Source organism: Capra hircus, chromosome 7 (assembly GCF_001704415.2).
Source record: "Capra hircus breed San Clemente chromosome 7, ASM170441v1, whole genome shotgun sequence".
Classification (NCBI taxonomy): domain Eukaryota; kingdom Metazoa; phylum Chordata; class Mammalia; order Artiodactyla; family Bovidae; genus Capra; species Capra hircus.
In genome coordinates, this window is record NC_030814.1 from 76,110,182 (window position 1) to 76,136,808 (window position 26,627).

Sequence of the window (26,627 nt, forward strand, 5' to 3'; positions counted from 1 at the left end):
TATTAGCAATTTCTTAATTGGGATAACGTTATGTGTGTGTGTGTGCAGTCACTTCAGTCATGTCTGAATCTTTGTGACCTTGTGGACTACAGCCTGCCAGGTTCCTCCGTCCATGGGGTTCTCCAGGCAAGAACACTGGAGTGGGTTGCTGTGCCTGCCTCCAGGGGATCTTCCTGACCCAGGGATCGAACCTGCATCCTTTGTGTCTCATGCACTGCGGGTGGACTCTTTACCACTGAGCCACCTGGGAAGCCAATGTTACGGGTTTTGTGGTTGTTGTCCAGTCACTCACTCATGTCCGACTTTTGGTGACCATGGACTGCAGCATGCCAGGCTTCCCTGTCCTTCACCATCTCCCAGAGCTTGCTCAAACTCATATCCATTGAATTGGTGATGCCATCCAACCGTGTCATCCTCTGTCATATCCTTCTCCTCTTGCCTTCAATCTTTCCCAGCATCAGGGTTTTTTCTAATGAATTGGCTCTTCGCATCAAGTGGTCAAAGAATTGAAGTTTTAGCTTCAGAATCAGTCCTTCCAATGAATATTCAGGATTGATTTCCTTTAGGATTGACTGGTTTGATCTCTTTGCTGTCCAAGGGACTCTCAGGAGTCTTCTCCAACACCACAGTTCAGAAGCATCAGTTCTTAGCGCTCAGCCTTCTTTATGGTCCAACTCTCACATCCATACATGACCACTGGAAAAACCATAGCTTTGACTAGATGGACCTTTGTCAGCAAAGTAATGTCTCTGCTTTTTAATATGCTGTCTAGGTTTGTCATAGCTTTTCTTCCGAGGAGCAAGCATCTTTTAATTTCATGGCTGCAGTCACCATCTGCAGTGATTTTGGAGCCCAAGAAAATAAAGTCTGTCACTGTTTCCATTGTTTCCCCATCTATTTGCCATGAAGTGATGGAACTGGAGTTGACTGATTGGAAAAGACTCTGATGCTGGGAGGGATTGGGGGCAGGAGGAGAAGGGGACGACAGAGGATGAGATGGCTGGATGGCATCACTGACTCGATGGACATAAGTCTGAGTGAACTCTGGGAGTTGGTGATGGACAGGGAGGCCTGGCGTGCTGCGATTCATGGGGTCATAAAGAGTCGGACATGACTGAGCGACTGAACTGAACTGAACTGATGGAACTGGATGCCACGATCTTAGTGTTTTGAATGTTATGGGTAACTGTTGTTAATTTCAGAAAACTGTAGGTTTTCATTCATTAGTGTCCTGAAAAGGTTTGGGTTTTTTTCCCCCTTCTGAGCACCTTTTTTTTCTTGTATAAAGGGGTCATTATAGTTTTGACACCAGTATTTATCTCTAAATTTATAATTGTTGATATTAAAACCAGTATTCCCTAAAAATCAGTTTGCCTTACAACAAACATTGCTGAGATAGACTATTTGATTAAGCTAAGAAAGGAGATATAAAGACAGAGGAGAGGCAGCAAGATAAGCAGATGTCAAATAGCAGTCACACCTATTTCCGTCAACTATCTTAAATAGTTTTGACGTTATGGTAATCCTTTATATATAAATAAAGCATCATTCCTCATTGGTCAACAACATATATGTGCATTCTCAAACTCAAGTAAATCAGTGCTTCTAGCACTTTCTTCTTTGAGAACATTTATTCATATATCTCAGTTGCTTCCCAGGCACACCTTTGGTTCTGTGTTTCGTCGCAGATCCAGACAGAGTGAAAGGTGGGTGTATGTTTATTCTTCCACTGTAGCTCAAGACAGAAACACTGCACCCTGCTTTTACACTAAATACTTGTATTATTGTCCTTCGAGGTTTTCTCATTGTACATATGTCTTTCCTCTTTATTTTTTAATGTTTACATTTTTTAAACAATTATAGTTAATCTGCAAAGTTATATTGGCTTCACATGTACAGTAGAGTGATATATATTGAATTACATATGTTCAGATTATTTTCCATTATAGATTGTTATGAGACAGTGAATATAGTTCTCTGTGCTGTTCAGTAGTAGCACATATATATTAGGGGCTTCCCAGCTGGCACAGTGGTAAAGAAGCCACCTGCAGATGCAGGAGATGCAGGAAACATGAGTTCGATCCCTGGGTTTGGAAGATCCCCCGGAGGAGAAAATAGCAACCCACTGTACTATAGTGAAGTATTCTTCATGAAAAATTCCATGGACAGACTAGCCTGGAAGGCTGCAGTCCACGGGGTCGCAGTCAGTCAGCCATGACTGGGTGACAGAGCACACTCACGCATGTATGTTTATCTCATACCCTAGTTCATTCTCTCCCGCATCCTCTCTGGTAGCCATAGGTTTATTTTCTATGACTGTGAGTCTATTTCTGTTTTGTAAATGAGTTCATTTATATAATTTTTTTAGAATCCACACATATGAATGATATCATATCACTTAGTATGATAATCCATGTTGATGCAGATGGTAATACTTCTCTCTTTTTATGGTTGAGTAATATTCCATTGCGTACATGTACCTCATCTTTATCCGTTCATCTGTTAATGGATACTTAAGTTGCTAAATCTTGCTCTTCTAAAGAACTGGTTGATGACAATAAGAGAAACCACAGTCTGAGGTGCACTTCAAAAGAAGAAAACCACATATTTAACCAGGTAAAGAAGATACCTGTTTCTCTAGCTTAACAACAAGCACCCACATATGTATTTAGGGCTCTCATTTTTCAGGTCAGCATGTCTTCATGGAGAAGTGTTTAAAGATAGTGAAGAGAGAGGGGCAGTTAACTTCTGCTCCTGTCAGACGTGTCAGGTACCAGGCACTCTCGTTGGCCTAGAGGGGCGACGCAGTGAATACGATATACAACTTCTGCTCTCAAAGTGCGTAGATTCCAGTAAAATAAGACAGACAGTGAAAATGTAAGCAAATGATGAAGATTTCAGGAGCAAGGAAGTATGATGGTTAGCAGAGAATTTAAGTGAAGCATCGTTTTCAGATTTACATAAAAACCCTGGCTGCTGTGTGGGAAGAGTTTGGGAAGGGGCTTGGATTGGGGCTGTGGTCCATGGAGATAGAGGGAAGTGAATAGAATTTAGAGAATTGGAGGAAGGTAGAATGGAAAGAACTTGGTACTGGACTAGGTAAGGGAGGGGATGGTATGGTGAACAACTCCCAGGTCTCTGACTTGAGCACATGGATAGAAGGGATGCTGTTAATTAAGATTAAAGAGTGGGGGAGTAGCAATCTGGGGACAGGAAGGAATCAAGGATTCAGTTTTGGACATGGTACATTTGAGATGCCTGCACAATAGCCAAGGAAAAGAAAATCCTTGAGTGTGTTTGCAAAATGAGTCTGGAAAGGAGGTCAGGGCTGAGTTGCAACGGTGGAGTCATTGGCCTGTGGATGATATCTGAAGCCCTGGAAGTGGATGAGATCACTCAGGGACGAGGGTTGCGAAGCAGAAAAATGTGGTCCAGGACTAGCTGTGAGATACACCAGACATTGCATCGATCTAGTGGAGGATGTAGCACTGACAAACAAGCCTGAGCAGGGGTGGCTAAAGGCAGTTAATTTGCAAGGAAAAAAAGCAATCATATTTCATGATCACAGACCACACAATTCTGGCCAGCAACTCTCAGCCGCAACTCCCAGCTGGCCCTGAAAAGGCCTTCACTAATGGAAAGAAATGTACTGCATGTGTGTCTTCCCCACGGAGCAGGGAGCAACAGCTTCATCCTCATTTTCAAAGATGACTGTACTGGATATAATCCAGAGGGTAAAATGCAAGTGTGAAGCTGCTGCTGTATTTCTGGAGCAGGGTTTGAAGTTCCTCTGAAACGAAAGCCTCAGAGATCAACTTCTCTGTCCTGGTTCAGATTTGGTTCTCAGTAAATGAGGAACAATCTTGCTTCATGGGCAGCAGCCTTTCTCTTGCAAGAAGTTAAATGTGCTACACCAGAGAGTTATTATTGTCTTTATTTGCAATTAAATGAGACATTTAGATTTAATTTTAAAAAGTAGCCTACTAGAGGTACAGACTTGCAAGTCCAGCCTTGGAAAGAGGAGCACAAGAGAGTCTTTCGAACTCGAACTCTCTCTGGTTTGGGTTATTTCAGAATGTATTGTATTGCCATTTCATAGGCATTGCAGTAAATTCCTGATGGGATGTTTCTAGACTGTGCCACATTCTAATCAATTAAAAACAGAATAGCTTTTCAAATTTATATAAAATAAATTGCTGAAATCCTAATTAGTTACTGTGTATCTGAAAGTTTGGGAGTATCCCTTCTTATGTAGTATATGGGCTTCCCTGGTAACTCAGACAGTAAAGAATCTGCCTGTAACGCAGGAGATCCAGATTTGATTCCTGGGTCAGGAAGATCCCCTGGAGAAGGGAATGGCAACCTATTCCAGTATTCTTGCCTGGAGAATCCCATGGACAGGGGAGCCTGGCAGGGTACAGTCATGGGGTTACAAAGAGAAACAGAATAACCTTTCAACTTTATATAAAATAAATTCCTGAAATCCTAGTGTGTCTGAAAATTTGGGGGTATCCCTTCCTATGTAAATCAGGTTTATTATTTGTAGAGGACTGTGTCTTAAGTTCAGTCATGGAAGATGGTCCTTGGTCTCATTAATTTGATAATACTAACTACATGAATGAGCTACGTTCATTTTGACATAAATTCTTTAGTGTGAGGCCATGCACTCTTGCAAACCATTGAAAAGTAGGAATGAATAATGAACTACTACTTAAATGATCAAAGTATTAAAAAGCCTGAAAACTTTCAACAAGTTGGCTATTCCTCATGCCTTTTCACTTTCCATTTCTTTCTCAAAATCTATTTCAGTTCTGCAGTTTCAGTTCATGTTTCACGAGTTTAAACATTGACATTTGTGAGAGGACCACGTCTAGTTCCATCAAGATATTCTTTCAGGGTGTATGGCCGTGTAAAGTTCTGAATGACATCCTGGTAATTAGGTAACTCACAGCTACCTGCACTGTATACCATGAGCTACTTTTGGCCCTGATTTCAAATCTGACATGGCAGTTCCACATCGAGGGAGTTACTGCTTATAGACCTTCCCAGCCTGGACTTGGAAAGCAGCTACCTTTTTGTTTTCTAATGTTGCTAACATGTTCAAGCTAGAAATAATTTCCTAATTATTTCTAATAATATCACTGATGCCCTGACTCATTCCTGCATATCTGTATTTTTAAGCTTTTCATCTTTCATTACTGAGTGACCGCTTTCCAACACTCGGGCACCTCGGAGAAGAGGGAGGGAGCGCGGTTGTAGTGAAGCAGCATGCACAAAGTGGGGGAGAATTCTGGAGAGGAGAAAAACTAAACTTAGTTTGGGGAATAAACATTTATTGAGCATATTCACTGACTGGCTGTAGAGAGCGTCACAGTGTCTTATTAATACTTAATACATACAACTCTAATCGTATGTTTAATCTCTGACCCGTTAAGTTAGGATAATTCCAGAAGTGAACTCTAAGGATCTGCTTTCTCAAAGTGTGGCACATTTCATTGCTCATACCGAAGGGTTATTTCCTCAAATCGTATAAAATGTAAAGGGCACAGTGGCCATTCATTAGATATAGCAGGTGACAATGAGTTGTCCAGAGAATCTTTCTTTCCAACACTCCGCTCTGGAGAGTTGACACTCAGTGTGGTTAGGATGATCAAACTGGTAGGTGCTGACCAGTGGCTCAGGAAATTTGACTTTTTGCAAATTTTGGACTACAGAGCAAGGTTTTCCTTTTGATTAGCCTCCAAATTGAATTTATCAATTTATTCAGTATCTTGACTGTGTCACTCTTTTCCTTTTACATTTAAAAGGATTTCTTTAAATTGTTCCCAATTACTGTTGCTCGGAGAACAATCGTGGAGTTGGCTTTATATTCCTTATGTGATTCTTATAAAATTTAAACTAGGGAAAAACTGCATAAAAACTTACTCCTCGTGAGACATACTATCTTTATAATTGGAGCCCTTTAACTTCCTTTTTAAAAATTTTAGCTTTTTAAAAATATTATTGGAGTATAGTTGATTGACAGCATTATATTAGTTTCTGGTGTACAGCAAAGTGATTCACTTATACATATACATATATTAATTCTTTTTCATTTTTTTCCTGTATGGATTGTTACAGAATATTGAGTAGGGATCCCCGTGAGAGGGTACTTGGTGTGTAAGTCCTTAATTATGTACTTTATATATAGTAATGTGTGTGATAATCCAAAGTTCCTTATTCTTCTCCTACCCCCCTCTCCTGGAGCCCTTTAACTTCTAAACGAAGTATTGGCTATAAAGCAGGGGGTATAAGTAAAATACTTGAATTGCCAGAAAATCTTCATGATTATGCATAGCCATCCATTAATTTCACCAGTGAGAACCTAATTCTGCCCCCCAAATGTAGGAAAATTATTTTAATTCCTTTCTGAACCCAGAGCTAACGTTTAGTAGGTGGGAGGCAAACCAGAGTGGGAACATCAGAAGGAAAATACTCCTCCAGATGAGATTTTCAATTTGCTCCTCTCGCTGATCTTCACTGAATTTTTATCTCCCCCCCCTCCCCTTTTGTTTTCAGTGGCTACAGATGTCTTTAATTCCAAAAACCTGGCCGTTCAGGCACAGAAGAAGATCTTGGGCAAAATGGCATCCAAGTCCATTGCAACCACCCTCATCGACGACACAAGCAGTGAAGTGCTAGATGAGCTCTACAGGGTGACCAGGGAGTACACCCAGAACAAGAAGGAGGCAGAGAAAATCATCAAAAACCTCATCAAAACCGTCATCAAGCTGGCCATCCTTTACAGGAACAACCAGTTTAACCAAGACGAGCTGGCACTGATGGAGAAATTCAAGAAGAAAGTTCACCAGCTCGCAATGACGGTGGTCAGCTTCCACCAGGTGGACTTCACCTTTGACCGGAACGTGCTGTCCAAGCTGTTGAATGAGTGCAGAGAGATGCTGCACCAGGTCATCCAGCGTCACCTCACCGCCAAGTCACACGGACGGGTTAACAACGTCTTTGATCACTTCTCAGATTGTGATTTCTTGGCGGCCTTGTATAATCCCTTTGGAAATTTTAAACCCCACTTACAGAAATTGTGTGATGGTATCAACAAAATGTTGGATGAAGAGAACATATGAGCATGTGAGTTGAGGTTGTGACTGCTCATGATTTATTTGAAGATGGAGCGCTGCTGATTTATGAAGGAAAAAACAAGAAGAATGTTTTAAAAGATTACACATATTTCAGAAAGACTTTGCCCAATTCAGTTGTCAGACATTAATGGTAATGTTTTATGAGGCTTGTTTTATTTGAAGAAAAATGTATTGCCAAATATTCTGGTTAAAAGCTTCCCAACAGTTAACAGATCCTGGGAAAGATGTATGATTGCATGATGCAAATACAGAGTTATATAAAGAAAGACACATGTGGCTCCAAACCTCAAGACATCTTTTTTTTAGGGCAGTTGTTGTGTTGGTGGCACATTGGATATTTCTAACGTGTACAGAGTTGTGTATTTTGGTTCACCTTTATTCCTTACTATGTATGTGTACCTCTTTTAAAAAGCCAAGAACCCTCTGTTACTGTCATTTCTCCTTTTGAAACAATTCCATTTTCAAGTTTACCTTTTGTTAAAGATTCTTTTGTTAAAGAGTTTCTAATTGACATTCAAAAATTCCATCTTAATTAAGAACTAAGACATTCAAGTATTAAGACAGTCAAATTGAACCCTCAGAAAAATAGAAAACTGATTCTCTGAAATCAATATTCTAGAAATCAGTTATATTTGACATTATGAATAATTTAGTCTAACATAAGATTCTGCTTCCGGAATCCAGTCCTGTTTCTTAGTAGCAACGGTAATACTTCCTCAAACATGAAAATTCCCCAAAATGACATGCCATTTGCCTTGAAATGCTTGCTGAGGGCTTCACTTGTATGTCATCTTGAAAATGTGCTGATGGAATCTCCCATTTTTCCTATCTATTTTAAATGTAAGAAACAAGAGAAAATGTAGATCATTCCTGATATTGGGACTATAAAAAGTAAGTGCTTCTAAGAATGATAAAACAATCTATACTTTAGTGATGAGCCCATCAGAATAGTTTAATTTAGGAGGAGGAGAGGCAGAAGGGAAGAACGAATATTGCTACAAGAACATGAGAATGAATGCATTTCAATGCTTGGTAAGGTTTGCTAGGTAAATAAAGTGTTACTTTTTTATTTAACTGATGAGATTTTGCTGTTTTGTTATTTGCTGTTTTGATGAGTAAACCAAAGAATATTTGCATTCCAAGCAGTTTGTGTGTTGTTTGTATATAATTTTGTATGTATGAACGATAAAGTAAGCATTTGCTTATTTTGTGAAAAAGAAATAGAAACCTGCTGGCTAACTCTATCTCCTAGGAAATAACAGACTTGGTCACCAGCATTAAATATTTGCATTGTCGCTATGTGATTTAGTGTACTCCTTTGCCTTGAATTTGCCTTCCTCCCACAATATTTATGTTAAAATAAAATTTACTATAGGATAAAGGAGGTGGTAGCTTTCTCTGGGACCCTCACGTGCTTGTCTGAGTCAAGCAACAGAGGAAAACAATCTCTTCCTATTTGGTGTTAAATCCTGACACCAAAATTTGAACTGAAATTATCATCCTCCCTTCCCCGGGCCAGTAGGTGACCACTGTAAGTTATAGCAATAGCACAGTGATTGCAGAATTGGTCCCTCTAGCTTCAGAGACTGCTAAATAGCTTACAGATTTAGTTTAGCAGCCTTTCTTGACCAGCTCTGGGAAAACCAAGAATGTGTTATGTGGAAGCTCCTGACCTAGGGCATTCTGTGTTCTGCCGGATTCCCTCAGCAGGGGGAGTGTGGAAAATGGCGTACCCAGGCAGCTGGCGGATGCTTCTTGCTCATCTCTAGCTATAAGCAGGACCAACCAGAGAGCAAGAACACCTAGGAATAAATTTAGATGAGTCTGGACACTTTGGGATCATAAATTTGTACCTTCAGGATGGCAGTCAGATGTGTGTGGGTTAGGGGACGAGCAGCCCTGAATTTCACACGGAAGGAAGGCAGTGAGGAGTATCTTGAAGCAGGGGAACCTGTTTGCTCCCCTGTTTCAGCATCATCTTCTGAGGGAACCCATCTCCTTACCCATCCTGTGCCTGGAAGGCATGACTCAGAACGCTCAGTGTCAGTTTTCATCAGCAAGTTCATTTCTGATGCAACAGGACTCCCTTTGTGCATGAGCTTATTTGAGCTGGAAAGCTGGAAAGAATGCAGATGTGCTTAGGATAGATAATTTTGAGCCAAGTTCATAGTCATTTTAGGGTCTTATGAAAAACTGAATATTTTTATTACATTTTGGAAAAAAATCATGAATTGTAATATAAAATTGATTTTAAAAAAATTCATTCTGATGGCTTCTCTGCAAACTTTATGAGCTAATTTATTAGGTGGGTGATAATGCTACTGTTAACAACTGGCATTACAGAGTAGATATTATGTACCAGGCATAGTAACTCATTCAATGCTCACCACAACCTTCACTGTTCTACAGATGAGGAAACTAAGGCAAGAGAAACTAGGGAATTTGCCTGAGGTCACATAGGTCTGGTGTCAAAACCAATTTATATTAATAAAACCTTATTTTCATTTAATAATGATATAGAAAAAAAAGTCCTAGAAACATCATTAGCTCAGAGACGAGTGGGCAGTGTCCTTCTGAAATGGATTTTAACATAGTAGCATTTAGAAGGTATTTAAATGATATAGACTGACCCGCTCTGGGTATGGTTTTATGCAAAGAAATCTTAATGAAGCTTTCAACATGGCTCCTAATTTGGGGGCATTTCATGGTTCAAATTTGTGGTGCCTTCTGGAACTTCAAGGTGCTTCCAATTAACAATAACTTGGAACGTTGACCCCTGCAGTATGGAATGCCTCCCCTGCAAGGTGGTCTTTCTGTGGCTACACATGGCACTCTGTATGCACACAACCAAGACAAGCAGAAGTTCACCACCGTATTCCCCAGAAAAGGTATGGCATTGATTTAAAACTTCAACATTATTTTCCAGGTTGAGAGACTGGAAACATCGGAGCAAGTAAGCCTAAAAATAGCCTTGTGTTTTTCTGGTTACTATATCTTTCATATAGAACTCAAAATTAGTGAAAAGAAGACCAAATGTTAGGAACTTTAATGGCACAGAAATAATGCTGCTTTTTTTGTCTCATAAACCAGTTCTTTTTTTAGATTTTTTTCTCCCACCACCATGTTACTGCTTAAAGAAAAGACAGAAAATTTAAACTTTCTAGTGGATTCCTCCCCATTAAAGGACTAAAATCGCATTTTTCTGTGCTCTGTACGTATCAATTGGATTCTTACTGAGCATTTTAATTTATCCTTGAGATACTTGATGAGAGCACCTAAGTTATAATTTATCATACAGATAAAAAATGTAAGATGAATGTGCCCATCCATATGATGAAATATTTGTAGTAAAAAGTTAAGTACTACTTAACTGCTAGGAAATTAAAATATCCTAATAAAAGCAAAATTAGTGTGTTAATAGTATTTATACTGTTTTTACATTTTTATCCAATCTTGCATTTCCAAACTAGCATTATCTAAATAAGTTGAACTTTGCAGTGTTCAAAAAAATCACTGATTTACTTGAGCTATTGCATTTGTGGGCATAAAGCTTCTATATTATTTGTTTGGCTCAAAGCAGGTTTTAGTACTCAGTGTTGTTTATGACATACAATTTTATTCTAGCTCTGAAATAATTTTCCTTGCTGTGATTCAATTTTAAGTCTTTATAGAAACCCCTTAATGAATCACTGAGTCACTAACCGGAAAAATGAGTTAACTTTTTGCTTGCAAAACAGGACAGTAGGAAAATATTTAGAAGCTTATAATCTCATATCACCATCATGGCAAACTATTGAAAATCCATTTTCTCTTTCACTGAGGTGTCCTGCTGATTACTTGCATGTGCCCAGAGCCAGAAAGACAGGTTTCTCTCTGGGAGCTTCCCAAAATGGAAACATTTTTATATAATATTGATTCATGTCTGTCTAGCCAAAGATGTATTTTCCATCTAGCAAGAGTCATGAGCCCCAAGTTATAGGGGTACAAGCTACTCCCAAGACATCCTGTCTGCTGAGCCCTGAAAAAGGATATAGACAAGTCAGCCAGCGTTCACAGTTAAGAGAAAAACATCTGTGCCTCGGAAAATATTCTTAAGTATAGAGCATTGTGCTCTGTGTCCACCAAATTTCCATGCAGTCTTTGTAAGGGTAGCCAGCCAGTGGGTAAGGCCCCTCATCTTCCTTCATGGGTGGCTAAGGAAATTCTTTGCCTTCTCCACCAACAACTGCATAACTGTATTTTTGCCTCGTGGAAATAATTGGCTGATCAGGCACTTAGGGTTTGTTCTTAACACAGGGAAAGAATATTTGATTTTTAAAAGTATGTGTTTGATTTGCAGAATGATCCAAAACAATATACTTCTTTGTACTTGGGTTTTTCCATTTAAAAGCTTACAGATGCATGAAGTCATTTGAAACTGCCTGATGTGAGGTATAAACACAAGACAGAGAAGTGAAAACTCTGAGTTTACCTACCTAAATGGTCACCATTATCTGGGATGATTGACATTTTATAAGAAGCTCAGGTTTCATTTTCCTGGAAGTGGGCTTTTATCAGCCTACCCTCACCCATCCTAAGTGACTTGTTAGCTCTCTTCTAAGACCACTTGTTTTCACTAAAGGATAAATACTTGCCAAGCAAATTTGCAAATATTTATAAGACATCTAATGTCCTAGAGGAAGACTTGCTGATGATTAGATAAAAGGGCCAGGATTATTGCTGTTCCCCAATCGCATGGACTTTGTGCTCTCATGACTGAAGAGGCACGTTTTAACTTGCTAAAATGGTCACTGAACAACGTGCAGTGAAATCCGTGAGTAGAAACGTTCCGTAGTATTTTCAGATATTATGTGTCCGAGCTTGGCATCCTTTCCTCCTGGGGACTTCACTGTAGGGTGACCAGGGGAGCCCAGCAGTGTTCAGAGGGCATGTCTGGAGCAGTTGAAACCACTGTTCCCAGCTCCTTGTCTGCCAGGGAGCTCTCTTTCCTTATCTTTAAATTTTGGATGGAATCAACTACCTCATAGTTTCATTTTAAGGATAAAATTAAACAAAACACAAAGAGCTTTGAAACCTCCTAAAGACTATTCCTGTGTGAGGTATTGTTTACATAAGCTATGAAAATAAGCCTGGAGCCTAAAACAAAATATACAACTTCTGCAGCCTGAGAGAATTTCATTAAATCCAAGTCCTCTTTAAAAAATGTTTCTTGCTTTCAATTTAGGAAAATTGTTTTGAGTTGAATTATTAAAGTAATCGTTTGTGACAGTTACTTATGTGTGATCTCTTAGCCAATTAAATTCTGAATGTCTTCAATTATTTTATCATTTTGCTGGTTTCAGTTACCTGGTGCTACCTAACAAGCTACAGCAAAATGTAGTGTTTTAAAAAAACAATTTTGTTACGGCTCATGATTCTTTGGGTTAACTGGGCAGTTGTCTTTGATGGGATCTTGCATGGTTGCAGACAGCCAGTCGCTGAGACTGATGTCTTGAGAGATTTGACTGTGCTGCTGGACTGGCTGAGCCTTTCCTCTTCCTGAGCTCTCTAGTTACTATTACTCAGGACATGCTAACTGCAGGAGCAGAAGTTTCTAGGCCTTCTCAAGGTGTATACCCAGAACAGGCACAGTGTCACTTCTGCTTCATTCTGCTGGTTGAAGCAAGTTACAGGCTCTGTGTAGGGTCCTCGAGACTGCCATAAGGACTGCAGCTTCTCTAGAAGAAAAGAACTCAGAAATGCTATCATACTCACAGTTAAGATTTACTCCAGTGAAAGGGCACAAGTTAAAATCAGCAAAGGGAACAGGAGCAAAGAGCAGAGCCCAGGAGAAACCAAGTACAAGCTTCCAGCTGCACTCTGCCAGTGGATAACACAGATAACACTTAATTGTCTCAGTACCGATGTGTGATAACACGCACAAAGTGTGGCCAACCAGGGAGCTCACCTGAGCCTTGTCCAAGGTTTTTATTAAGGGTAGTCTCATAAGCATAGAATGTCCACGTGATTGATCAGTTACTTGGTCTCCCTATCCTCCAGAGGTCAAACTGATACAGATGGGTTCAGAGTCCAAGATGAACAAAAACAGGTGTATGCCATCAATCACACAGTTAACATGAACTATCTGGTTATGACTTAAGGCACTGGATAGACACAGGGACTCTTATCAGAAAGAATTTGGCAAGGTCTTAGAGATTACCTCCCAGGAGCTAGTCAGAGGTCAGTCCTCTCCTTAAAAAGTGCAGAATCTGACCATCTCAAGCCTGCTGAGTTATTCCTTTACTGTGTATGGGCCCAACTCCAATTTAGTCTAGGAAGGACTACAGAAGGGCACGGATTCTAGGATGAATGTGAATGATTCTAGAATGATTGTGAGAGCCATCTTTGAAGATTCAGTTTAGTTCAGTTCAGTTCAGTCGCTCAGTCGTGTCCGATTCTTTGCGACCCCATGAATCTCAGCACGCCAGGCCTCCCTGTCCATCACCAACTCCCGGAGTTCACCCAGACTCACGTCCATCGAGTCGGTGATGCCATCCAGCCATCCCATCCTCGGTCGTCCCCTTCTCCTCCTGCCCCCAATCTCTCCCAGCATCAGAGTCTTTTCCAGTGAGTCAGCTCTTCGCATGAGGTGGGTACTGTATCATTATCTTCCCCCCATGGCTTTAACAGAGACAACAGAGTATGTAGGGAATCTGGATTTCTTCATGGAATAGTTTAACTGAAAACTGAATATTTATACATATATACACATTTATAGACATTTTTATTTATATAGTTATATATATTTATATGTATATAAAATGAAATAATATAATGAAATGGGCTAAAGTTGTTGTCCATGTGAAAATGTGAGTCCCATCTATGCCTGATATATTAATCCTTTCAATTTGAGAAATGATGATTGAACACCTATTAGGTGCCCAGTGTCAGGCTGGGCTTTGGAACTACACAATAACTCCTGGTTCCTGTGCCTGAGGAGTTTACTGACTGATCCAGACACTGACAACGTGCAAGTAAGTTACCAATTCCAGGGATGAAGAGGGGTCCAAGGATTTGTTAGCTTCACATAGGCTTTCTGGCTTTAACATTTTCAGTTTCTTGAGTGTTAAATGCATATCTTACAAGTAATAAGCTCAGAGACTTCCCTGGTGGTCCAGAGGTTAAGACTCTGCTTCCAATTCAAAGGGCATGGATTTGATCCCTGGTTGGGGTACTCAGATCCCCAATGCCATGGCGTTGCCAAAAAATAAAGTTTAAAAGCAATAAGTTCAAAGCAGTAGCAGATTTCTTTTTCAAAATCAATGGAATGTGTGTGGTGTGTGTGTGTGTGTGTGTGTGTGTGTGTGTGTGTATAGCTAAAAGAAAAATGTTTACAGGCCATATTTTTTCATTCAAAATAAAAATGATTGTAAATAAGTCCATGGTAAAATATTGATTACAAGCTATACTGAATGGAAGAATCTAAAAGAAAACTAAGAAACAATGTTTTAATTAGTGCTTAATTAATTATTTTATTTCTTGGAAGTATCTGAGAAATAGCAATAGGAAAGACTTTTTTAACTTTATTGAGGTATTGTTGATTTAAAATATTGAGCTAATTTCTGCTATATTGAAGTCATTCAGTTATACGTATATTCTTTTTTCATATACTTTTCCACTGTTTCACCCGGGATATTGAATAGAGTTGTATTTTAGATTCCATGTATAAATGATATCATGTGGCATTCATCCTTCTCTTTCTGACTTTGCTTAGTGTGATAATTTCTAAGTCCATCCATGTTGCTGCAAATGACATTATTTCATTCTTTTTATGGCTGAGAACTATTCCATGTGTGTGTGTGTGTGTATACATATACACCACAACTTATCCATTCATCTGTCTATGGACATTTAGGTTGTTTGCATGTCTCGGCTATTGTAAATAGTGTTAGTATGAACATAGAGAAGGAAAGAATTTTTAAGTCATTTTTTTTTTTTGCAGAAATAGATTGCAGCCCAACTTGCAAAGTTAAATAAACTCTGGTTTCATATCTTCATCTTCAGTGATGTATATCTATGTCCCTTGAGGTCTTAGGCCAGGACACAGAAATATATGATTGAACTGACCCAGGGAGGATGACCCTTCCATGTTCCTTCCATGTTTCTTTCCAGCCACACCACTGAACCAGATCTCATGGGTCCTGCCTCATTTGGTTCTGTCTGCTCTCTTATCACTAATCACTACCCTGAGATCCTTGAGTCTGGGAGAAGAAACATTGACAAACAGCACGTGCTCTTACTGGCAAAGGAATGGAGCAGGCCCGGGAACACAGCCTGAGGATGAAGCCCTGGGTGGGGTTTAGATGCTGTCTGTGTTCCATCACCAGTGGTTTTCCTTGTGGCTCTACACAGGGTAGAGGTCTTTTCCTTTTCATTGGGTTACATTCAGAGAGTTGGTGTTCAAAGTCCTATTTGGGTAAATCACACTTCCCAATACTTGCTAATGTGACAGAATTTTTAAATTTCTCCTGATTACAAAATATGGTCTTGGAAGTTTTCGTTTGTTTTATCTATCCTTTAGAAAGATCCTGATGCTGAGAAAGATTGAAGGCAGGAGGAGAAGGGGACGACAGAGGATAAGATGGCTGGATGGCATCACCGACTCAATGGACATGGGTTTGGGTGGACTCTGGGAGTTGGTGATGGACAAGGAGGCCTGGCATGCTGCAGTTCATGGGGTCTCAAAAAGTCAGACACGACTGAGTGACTGAACTGAACTGATCTATCCTTTGACTAACCACACAAATTCAACCAAGAATAAATACGATGTAAACATGACCAATGGCTGAAAAACCTATCCTTTGTTTTGAACTATGTTCTAAAAGTTTGGCTTTTATTCATTAGCAGGCCAAGAAGGACAATGGCATCTCTAATATGCATTAAAGTCGCGTTTGCCACGCTCTCCTCTCCCAGACTTTAAAAGCAGCAATCTCACTGATGATACATTGGCTCCTGTTCCTTTTAGTGTCAGGGAAAGGAAAGCAGCCATCTTGGTGAGAGGCTCTCACTTCCTGGTCACTGTCAGTAGAAAGTGAATTTGGAATCTGAGACAATCTAAACTTTTCAATCATGTTCCAATGGTGGTATCAATACAGATGCTAACCCTAGGGGCTTACCTTTAATTATTCTGTTTGGTTCTCATATTTTTTATAATTAATTTTATTGGAGAATAGTTGCTGTACAGGTTCCCATAATATTTAAGAAAATTGTTCTACACATATGTGAAGAGTATAGTTTTGTGAAAGGAACCTGAAATTCTAAATTGGTGTGAAAACCGTTACGCAAATCATACAAGAGAGAGAAGCCAGTGAATCTGAATGCACAGTTTGGTTGCTCTTTTCCCTCGCCATTTGAGGGTATTTTCTGTAGATGTACTTCCATGTGAGGATTGTATGTTTTCGTCTGAAAGTGCTTGACACTAAGGTAGGAATTCCAGGGTCACAACCTTTCCTGAGGGGAGCAGCTTTTGCAAGTGTGTATGAGAATAAACTGGGTAGGGTCAAAGACTTTTTTAAATTTTTTATCTTTTAAGCTTTTCATTTTAAAATAATTGTAGTCATAAAGCATTGTAAAGATAGTGCAGAGAGTCCTTTGTACCTTTTATACAGCTTGGTCTATGGTGACCTGTTGTATAGGTGTAGTACAATTCCAAAACCAGGAATTGGCATTGGTACTAGATAGTGACTTTATTTAGTTTTCACTGAATACGGTTCATTTTTTCTGATCTGCATTCATGTGTGTATGTGTGTGTATAGAGTTCTATGTTGTTTTATCCCATGTACAGATTCCTATAACCACCATCATAATCAGGATACAGAACCACAAAAGAATTCTCCCATGCTACCTGCTCCAACTCATTAGTCTTGCTCTGTACTCATACCTGTTCCCATTCCATTCCCTGCCCATCCCTAATAACCAATCATCTGTTCTCCACCTCTAATTTATCTCTTTGAGAATGTTATGTAAAAAAAATAAACTATTTGAGACAGACCTCTTTTTCACTAACATGTTGGACCCCTTGCATATATCAGTAACTCATTCCCTTTATTGCTGAGTAGTATTCCATTTTATGGGTATATTAGAGTCTATTCAACCATTCACCCACTGAATGACTCCTGGGTTGATTTAAATTTTCATTCACGTCCTTTTGTCTTTATTTTGTTTCATTCTTTCCTCCTTCTTTACTTCCTCCTCCTCCTCTTCTTCTCAGTAAACTTACTGAAGTATAACATACATGTGGAAAATTATAAGGGTACAGTGCTATAAATTTCCCACAGCTGGTAAGCAGCACTCTGGCTAAGAAAAAGAACATTTTGGGAATTCTCTGGTGATCCAGTGGTTAAGACTCTGGGCTTTCACTGCCATGGGCCTGGGTTCAATCCCTGGTCGGGGAACTGTGATCCCACAAGCCATGTGATGTACCAGAACAAAACAAAACAAAAAACACAAGTGCTACCCGGAAGTGCCCCACCCAAGGCATCCAGTATTTTGACTTCTAGTACTAGATTAGTCTTGCCTGTTTTTGAACTTCTTATAAATGGAATCGTTCAGCACATACTCTTTCGTATCTGGCTTCTCTTGTAAGATTCATCAAGTATTCTCTTGAACCATCTCTAAGAGTGACTGACTGCCAACTTTAGGAAGCAAATACCAATGTGGATACTCTCCAAGGTATGTCGTGGTTATATATGGCCTAATGTCAGCTGCCAACCAGTAGCAGTTCTGATGTCTAACAAGCAGCAATGATGAGGACGATGCTGTGACCTAAGTATGTTCTGGAATATGTACTACTGTGCACCAAACTCCTACCCTCTCCTCCTTCTCAGTCCATGTTTTCAAGGAAATAAGAGTTACTTTTATGGAGGAATAGCTTTGGTAGGGGGAAGCAGATATCACCAAGGAGCAAGACTAATGAGTTGGAGCAGGGATCATAGCCCTGAGCAGTGATGAACCATCATCATCAGCTTCTTGGTATCGCAAGAAGGGGCACCCTAAAGGTATCAGTCAGTCGCCTGATCTGTGCCTCCAACCCTCTCCCCTACATTTCCTCCCCTTTAACAGAACTGCTGCTGGGGTTTTAATTTAAAAACCCTACGTGCAAGTAAGAGTGGATCAGGGAAATGATGGAAGTTCTCACAGATGATAAAATTGTTCTTTGCTCCAGAAAAGAGGAAGTGGCACACTGAGGGTTATTTCCGTCAAGATTAGTTCTTGAGGAGACAGAATGGCTATCTCTGAATTTAATCCTTTCCTGTATTCTTGTGAATTTTCTGTTCCTCTTGCAGATATCATCTATTGATCATCTTGGGATTCAGACTTTCCCACACTGAATATGATGCTGTCATGAAGCGTTTGCTGGGGCTAACATGCCAGGTGGCTCAGTGGTAAAGAACCCTCCTACCAGAGCAGGAGACGTGGCTTCGATCCCTGGGTCAGGAAGATCCCATGAAGTAAGAAATGGCAACCCACTCCAGTATTCTTGCTTGGAAAATCCCATGGAAAGAGGAGCCTGATGGGCTATGGTCCATGGAGTCGCAAAGAGTCGGACATGACTGAGTGACGGAGTACGTCCACACACTTGCAACGTAACATAGCTGTTCTGTACTGTACTTTCTCACTAGGAGGTATACGATGTTCTCTCTTTTATACAAGAAGAACTAACACTGAAAAGATAAGAAAATTTCCCAGTGACTCAGTGGTAAGTGGTAGAGCCAGGTCGTGAACCCAGGACCAACACTGAGAGCCCTACTCTCTACACAGCCTGCAACAGCTCCCAGAAAATGGGTCTGTGGCTGAGTTGAATCGAGTGTTCAGTGGCAGAATGTTCTGTGATAGGTCAAAGAAAGTGGTTGTTAAAAAATTACCTAAATCATCTTAGTCCTGTCCTTACCTATGTGAGGCTTGTTCGTGCGCATCCAAATTCAAATGCTGACAATTATTAGAAGTAACAACCAACGTATTATTGAAAGCAAGAAAATTGAGGTCCATACTATCATATCCACAAATCAGATAACTGGGTTAAACGTGGGTGACGGAGCCCACTTGCTGTGTAGGTTATTATTTTTTCCATCTTTTGTTACTTTCGTCTGTTAGGTCAAGATAATATTTTTTAAATTAATTAATTTGTTTTCAGTTTATTTTGATTGAAGGATAATTATGATATTGTAAATTTTTTTTGCCATACATCAACATGAATTGGCCACAGGTATACATGTGTCCCCACTATCCTGAACCCCCCTCCCACCTCCTTCCCCACCCTATCCCTCTGGATTGTCCCCGAGCACCGGCTTTGGGTGCCCTGCTTCACTCATTGAACTTGCACTCATCTATTTTACATATGGTAATATAGAAAATAATTGTAATACTTAAATAACCAATGTAAAGCACTTGGGTAAAGAAGAGTGTTTAGCACCCTTGGGCTTGGTTCTTGTTAGCTGCCATTGTCGTCATCATCACCATTTCCTGGGGAATGTGGACAAGGATGTGAAAGTGATGGGAGTGGTTTGGAGTGTGACCCGAGGCTGGGTTGCTGGGCTAAGATACCTCTGTAGTTAGTAACTGCCTTGTCTAAGAAGGCAGTTACTGCTAGTTGCCGAATCTTATATTTGAACAAGCTTTATCATCCAGGCTGTTTAATGAAGAAGGACTCCAATGCACACAATTTATTTAGGAGACTTGGTTAATCCTTGGGGCATTTAAAATGAACAATTTATATTTGAGAAAGATTCCTATTCGGAGATAAATATTAATACTCATTTTGAAAATATTCACTAGCTATTGTGTTGCACCTTTCTCTTTACTTTTGAAATATAATAACATATTCAACCAAGCCTACCAGGGCTGTGCTAACAGTTCCATCCAACCAGAACCACATTCCGTCTTACCAGTCTGCCACTCCCTTCAACAACGACCCCTCTCATTCCTGGTGCTCTGCTGAGGCTGTATTCCCAGAGGCTCTCAGCTCTAAGAAAGGTGATTGGTTGGTTCCTTCTGCATCGTCCTTGTCCCTGGCTGTAGATTTGACTTAAATCTCATGTACCCTATATGTAAACCATATGGACACCATCTGAGAAGAATCTTTCTTCTCTGTTAGCTTTTCAGCGCTAAGCTGAAACCTTCTGAGCCTGCTTTCCTCTGGTCCCTTCAGTCTCTGTTACGGCTCGTTTGTTCTAAATCCTGGAATTTCCAAGGTCATGACAAAGTGAGTGTGGGGGTGGTTGACACTTGTTACAGTGCTCTGGATTCACAGGTATTGACTCTGGCAAAACTTCACTGTTGAGTGAGAGATGCTTTATGTTAACTGTTTAAATCTATACTTCGCCAGAACATGGGATCTCTGCCCATATGTTGGCAATGATTATCTGGCCAGGATTTCAGGAATTGTTCTGACTTCTAACGTTATGTCTTGCTGTCATTCACTGGCCCAGAGTTGTGTTAAGAATACATGTAGTCAAGTCCCTGGGCTCATAGGGTATTAGGACCTATCGCCATTTAGGTTGTGATCATTTACATTCTGCCGCTCAGCCTCCATTCTCTTTCTGTTGTTAATGAATCTGTTAATGACCTCTGTAGTTCAGGAGTACCACCTGCCCCCAACTCTCTTTCCAGACACTGACGGCACCTCTGACGACAGCTGGGCACATGACCTGGGTCTGGCCAATCAGAACATGTCCTCCCTTTTGCATCAATGATTGATTCAAGGTTGATTATATAATACACCTTTGCAATGAGGCTCAACTGTAAATCAGCCTAGCACCTTTGCTTGAGACACAGGCCAAGAATCATCCTTTCTCCTCACTGGACTTGAAACTGTGAGGCTATGAGTCTGGAGCTTCTGGCAACCAGTGTGCCTCCCTCAGAAGCAGACAGAGGGAGATGAAGTGAGCTCTGATGCTCTCATCTGAGGCAGTACTTCCAGTCACACCTGCAGTCGCCTTTTCCTGGACTTATTCAGTTTCAAGAGCTGATATATTTACTCTTTTTTTTGGCTTAAGCCAGTTTGAGCCATTTCTTTTCTATAACTGAAAGAGTTCTGATTAATGCTAGATGATTGCTAGGTTGGTTTTATATTCCATGTGGGAAATTCTTGCTCTTTTAGAGAAGGGAGAGGGAGCCTAAGAAACTTTAGTGCCGGAAATTTTGCCTAGAAACAAACCAGTGGGCACTGGGCCTGGTCAAGGGAGGCAGACCAGCTAGAATTCAGAATTACAGTCTGTCCTAAACTATCACAAGGATATACTAATTCAAATTAAAATATATTATTTTAAGCATTTGTGATCATTTACAGTATTTTGGAGGCTGGTGGCTCAGTGGTAAGGAATCTTCCTGCCAATGCAGGAGATGTAGGTGTGATCCCTGGGTGGGAAAGATCTCCTAGAGAAGGAAACGGCAACCTGCTCCAGTATTCTTCCCTGGAAAATCCCATGGACAGAGGAGCCGGGCAGGCTACAGTCAATGGGGTCACAAAGAGTCGGACACAACAGTTTCCTCATCTGTATAATGGGCATATCCAGAGTGCCTATCTCAAATAATCATTAAGGCACATCGAACAGAATGTCTAATACCTCCTCCATAAATATAAGCTATCACTATTAATAATGCTCTGAACTTTTTCTCTTGGGATTGTGTGATGCATCATCTTATGTCTCTGAACCAGAACTAAGAGTCAAAATAATGCAAACTAGAAGTACAAGCTCTCCAGAAAGAAGACACTAGGGTTTTTAAACATTCCTTAGGCTAACTAAGATTTGGTTGCTAGCTCTTCCAAGTTGGTAAGTAAAGGGAAATCTAAGCACTGGTTGTTTTCTTCTGTTTAGTGACAAAGTTGTCTAATGATTGTTCCTCTTGCTCGGTTTAAGGCTGCTCTAAGTTGTCCACGACAGTCCTTCTTCCTGATGGAATTCAGCGTTCAGACCCAGCTTTACCTCCTGGGCACTTAAAAACACCATGAAAAACAAAAACCACAGCACAAATCAAAACCCTCATCACATTCAATTTCTCTACTTAGTACTAAGGGTAGCAACTCTTGTCTCCATTTTATAGGTGAGAAAATGACGTCTCAGAAAGGAGGGACTGTTGGGCACACAGCTGGTACATGGTGTAGCTGGGATGGTGGCTGCCCTCTTAGCCACCGCATGTGCCGCCCCTTGCCTACGAACTCTCCAGTCTAGCAGGGTGAAGTCCTCAGCCTCTGGCTCCTGAGCCCACATTTGTTCAGTACAGGTCTGAGAGCATCAGCAGGCCTAGTGCCTAACAGTTAGTACCCCCATGGCCACCTGAAAGGCTGATAGTGGGATTTTCCAGTGGCAAACTACAGACTGTGGGGGCAGAGCTGGATCACTCTAAGGAAAAAAGACATCTTTCCTGGGAAGAATTGTTATATTCTCATTACATCTGCCTGCTGTTCTGAAAATTTGGAGAAGATGTCTCACTGTGGAAGGGCAATCACTCTTTCCTAGTGAACCACTCAATAATTGATTTGATTATACATGGTTAATATAGAAATCAGATGTAGGTAACATGTACCTACTCTTTTTCTTTAATGCCGAAAAGGGGGAAATAGAGATGTTTTATTTGAAACAAATGGTTTATTTTACATGAATTTTTGTATAGATGACATGCCTTGTTCTATGATGAATTTATTTATAAGATGAATTTAAAACAGTGGTAATGAACACTTTCCATCACCTTTACCATCTTTGAAGTGTCCCCTATCACAGTGATGGCTGTTATCTGAGGTCTGTTGTTACTGTTAGATGTTATTATTGGCTTGCCTTGTCTCCCTGTGATGTGTGTGTGTGCGTGTGTGTGTGTGTGTGTGCGCGTGTGTGTATGTGTATGGCGGGGGTGGGGGTGTCACTCGGTGACAATAGAAATTAACAAAAGGCATGAGCAGAGACTGAAACAGCATTGACCAAATGAACGCTAGTGATCCTCATCAGACAGCAATGACCAGGTGTGTGTTCTCGAATAGTCAGGACCACCGCACTGCACAACACCAAAGGTTCCATTTGCACTGGATTCAGACATCCAAGGTTCCTTAGAAGCCAAAGGGGGACTGCGCTAAGATATGATGGAGAGGGAAGGGCTGAAATGCGGTGGAGGTGCGCGTGTGCGGCTTTTTGGCTGCTCAGAGTTCATTCACTCTATTTCTAACAGCTTCTCACTTTAACTGGGAATCTACTCTCCTACTCCTAATGTAGATAGAGCAGTCAAAGCTTCATCTTCCCCTGACTGCAGAGACGGGCCGTGACAAGCCACTGGGACACACATTCCTTGGTTGAAGCTTCTGAGATAGAGTCTGACAGAGAGACAGAGCCTGAATACAGGCTAGCCTGCTCCTGAGAAATTTCTGAGCTTTTGGAGCCCAACTGTAAAACTGTTTTGATTTGAGCAAATCTAAAGCTAGGAGCTGGACATGGAACAACAGACTGGTTCCAAATAGGAAAAGGAGTACGTCAAGGCTATATATTGTCACCCTGCTTATTTAACTTCTATGCAGAGTATATCATGAGAAACGCTGGACTGGAAGAAACACAAGCTGGAATCAAGATTGCTGGGAGAAATATCAATAACCTCAGATATGCAGATGACACCACCCTTATGGCAGAAAGTGAAGAGGAACTAAAAAGCCTCTTGGTGAAAGTGAAAGAGGAGAGTGAAAAAGTTGGCTTAAAGCTCAACCTTCAGAAAACAAAGATCATGGCATCCGGTCCCATCACTTCATGGGAAATAGATGGGGAAACAGTGGAAACAGTGTCAGACTTTATTTTTTGGGGCTCCAAAATCACTGCAGATGGTGACTGCAGCCAAGAAATTAAAAGACACTTACTCCTTGGAAGGAAAGTTATGACCAACCTAGATAGCATACTGAAAAGCAGAGACTACTTTGCCAACAAAGGTCCGTCTAGTCAAGGCTATGGTTTTTCAAGTGGTCATGTGTGGATGTGAGAGTTGGTCTGTGAAGAAAGCTGAGTGCCGAAGAATTGATGCTTTTGAACTGTGGTGTTGGAGAAGACTCCTGAGAGTCCCTTGGACTGCAAGGAGATCCAACCAATCCATTCTGAAGGAGATCAGCCCTGGGTGTTCTTTGGAAGGAATGGTGCTAAAGCTGAAACTCCAATACTTTGGCCACCTCATGCAAAGAGTTGGCCCATTGGAAAAGACTTTGATGCTGGGAGGGATTGGGGGCAGGAGGAGAAGGGGACGACCAAGGATGAGATGGCTGGATGGCATCATGGACTCAATGGATGTGAGTTTGGTTGAACTCCGGGAGCTGGTGATGGACAGGGAGGCCTGGTGTGCTGCAATTCATGGGGTTGCAAAGAGTCGGACACGACTGAGGGACTGAACTGAACTGAACTGAAAGCTAGGAAGAAACATGGATAACAATGGCAGGAATACAAGTTTGTAATGAGATAGAGGCATAGATTTCTCTATAATAAATGAGCATTGTAGAAGAGGGACCAGTGTTCATAGCAGAAGAGTATTAGGGAGAAGAGTCTGGGGGACTTCATCATGAGAAGTTCTGGATCTGAAATCTGTTGGAAGATAACAAGATTCAAGATGCGATGTGTCTCCCAAGTTGCAGTCAGCTCCAACAAGCATTTGAGATGGCTATGGCACATGGCTGTGGCTGTTTTCTCACTCCTTTAGCTTAGCTGAATGTTGTCGGGTCCAAAGATTCCACCAATGCTCTTTCTCCAGCCATCTAGAGTCATCTTCACTCTTTAAGGCATCTTGGTTATGGTTTTCCCATCTTTTCTCCCAGCACATCATAACTAGATTAAGCTTGGCCTCTGACAGTGTTTTTTTGAAAAAGAAACATTTCTATTTAGTACAACACTTTGAACTCTTTGGAGAAGTGTTATCATAGATCTGGTAGAAGAGTGAACTTTTGTGACAGTAATTTGATGATTTATTTTCAAAAAATTTTAAACCGCAGTTTGGAAAACTGCTCTCTTGAATCTGCGTGTATCCATAAACATTAGTCAGTACTCAAGGAATAATATTTCTGTTGCCATACGTTACCTCCCATTGTATTTACTCCTCCCTGTACTTTTTGCCTCACATTCTGCCTGCAGCATCTGACTAACTCTGCTGAAGGGAAACTATCTTACTCAGCTCTATTCATCATTTTTTTTTCCCCAGGCTGTGCTAACAATGAAAAAAAAAAAAAATCCCCAAACACCCCAGATGCTTAACTGAGTATGAATGTGCTGCCACTTATGGAGTTGAGTGTTTTAGAACTTCCCCAGGCGCAAAGGACTCAGAAACGATTGTGGATTATAACAGAAGATCTCTATTTATGTCATTCCAGGAAAGATGTGTTTTCCTAGGCTCTAAGTCTGACCTTTCTCTGCTTATTGAGTCCTTACTGTTGGCCTCTGAAAGTTATTCATTGACCACCGTATCACCTAGTTATAGTGATAAGTTAATTCAAGGATTACTTGAATCACAGAACATGGCACGTATACTCAGAAACCAGATATTTGGGCTCAGGCAGAAAATTGGAGAGCAGAGGCAGGCACTGAAGGGCGCCTTCACATTAAGATAGGAACCTGTTTCAATTCCGTGTGACTCCGTATGGGGAGTGCTCCATGGAAAGTCAGCCTAGGATAGCACAGGAGAAGTAAGCTGCTTCCGCTTCTATTTCCCTTGTCTCTATAGAGGGATCTGAAGGTACTGGCCCTGTCTTTGGCCAGAAGAAAGTCTCTGGATTATTAGACCAGGAAAGAGGGTGAGGGAAATAGAAACAGCCAAACTTCTGTTTTCTCTAGCGCTGGAGCCTAGCTCTAAAAATACTGAATGAGATGCTTTTGTGGCTCTTTACTCCCTCTTGTGGTGAGGTGGTGCCACTGTTTTCTAGCTATCCTAGGGATTTTTGTTTCCACCTGAGGCAGAAATCATTCATCATTTAACATGAGAACATACTTAGGTTGGATGTAACTATCCAATAAGGCAATGAGCAGAGGTTCTGTGCTGCATGTGGGCACATCTCTCAGAGGGTTAAGGGATTCATCTGTTAAAAGTTTCAAGCATGTAGATTCACTGTTCCCACCGAGAGACGGTTTAACAAATACTTTTTCCACCAACTGTTGGATTAGTTGGGGGATTTTAGGATCTGAGGAACGAAAAAAGCACCATATATCACCCTTCCATACCAACTGAGGTATAAATAGTATAAGATTTCCCTGCAAAAAAAAAATGTAGAATCTGATTTCACATATACATTTCAGTGGTATTTTATTGATTTATATATAAAATGTCACAAATATATGTATTTTGCTATGAGTATTGGTAAATATTCTTTATTTAAAATTTTCTACTTTACTGTTTAACATTACATCCAAACTTTTAGCAAGCAGGTGCCTACTTTGTGAAACCGGATATTCAGTTCATCATCATTTCTGTACAGATTTGTAAGTAGATATATGTGATATAATATAT

The 26,627-nt window shown here is 40.6% G+C and overlaps 1 protein-coding gene across 6 annotated transcripts in view; it reads left to right on the plus strand.

Annotated features, from left to right (window-relative positions):
* The window catches only part of TNFAIP8 (TNF alpha induced protein 8), a 142,961-nt gene extending 134,677 nt beyond the window's left edge, over positions 1-8,284 (plus strand). For 5 of the 6 annotated variants that reach the window (XM_018050668.1, XM_005682723.3, XM_013965374.2 and 2 more), the window contains one exon: positions 6,559-8,281. In XM_018050668.1, the coding sequence (XP_017906157.1) occupies positions 6,559-7,124 (566 nt within the window). In that variant the 3' untranslated portion in view covers positions 7,125-8,281. Of the gene's footprint in view, positions 1-6,558 lie in introns of all 6 variants that reach the window. The other variant, XM_005682722.3, reaches the window with a different exon arrangement.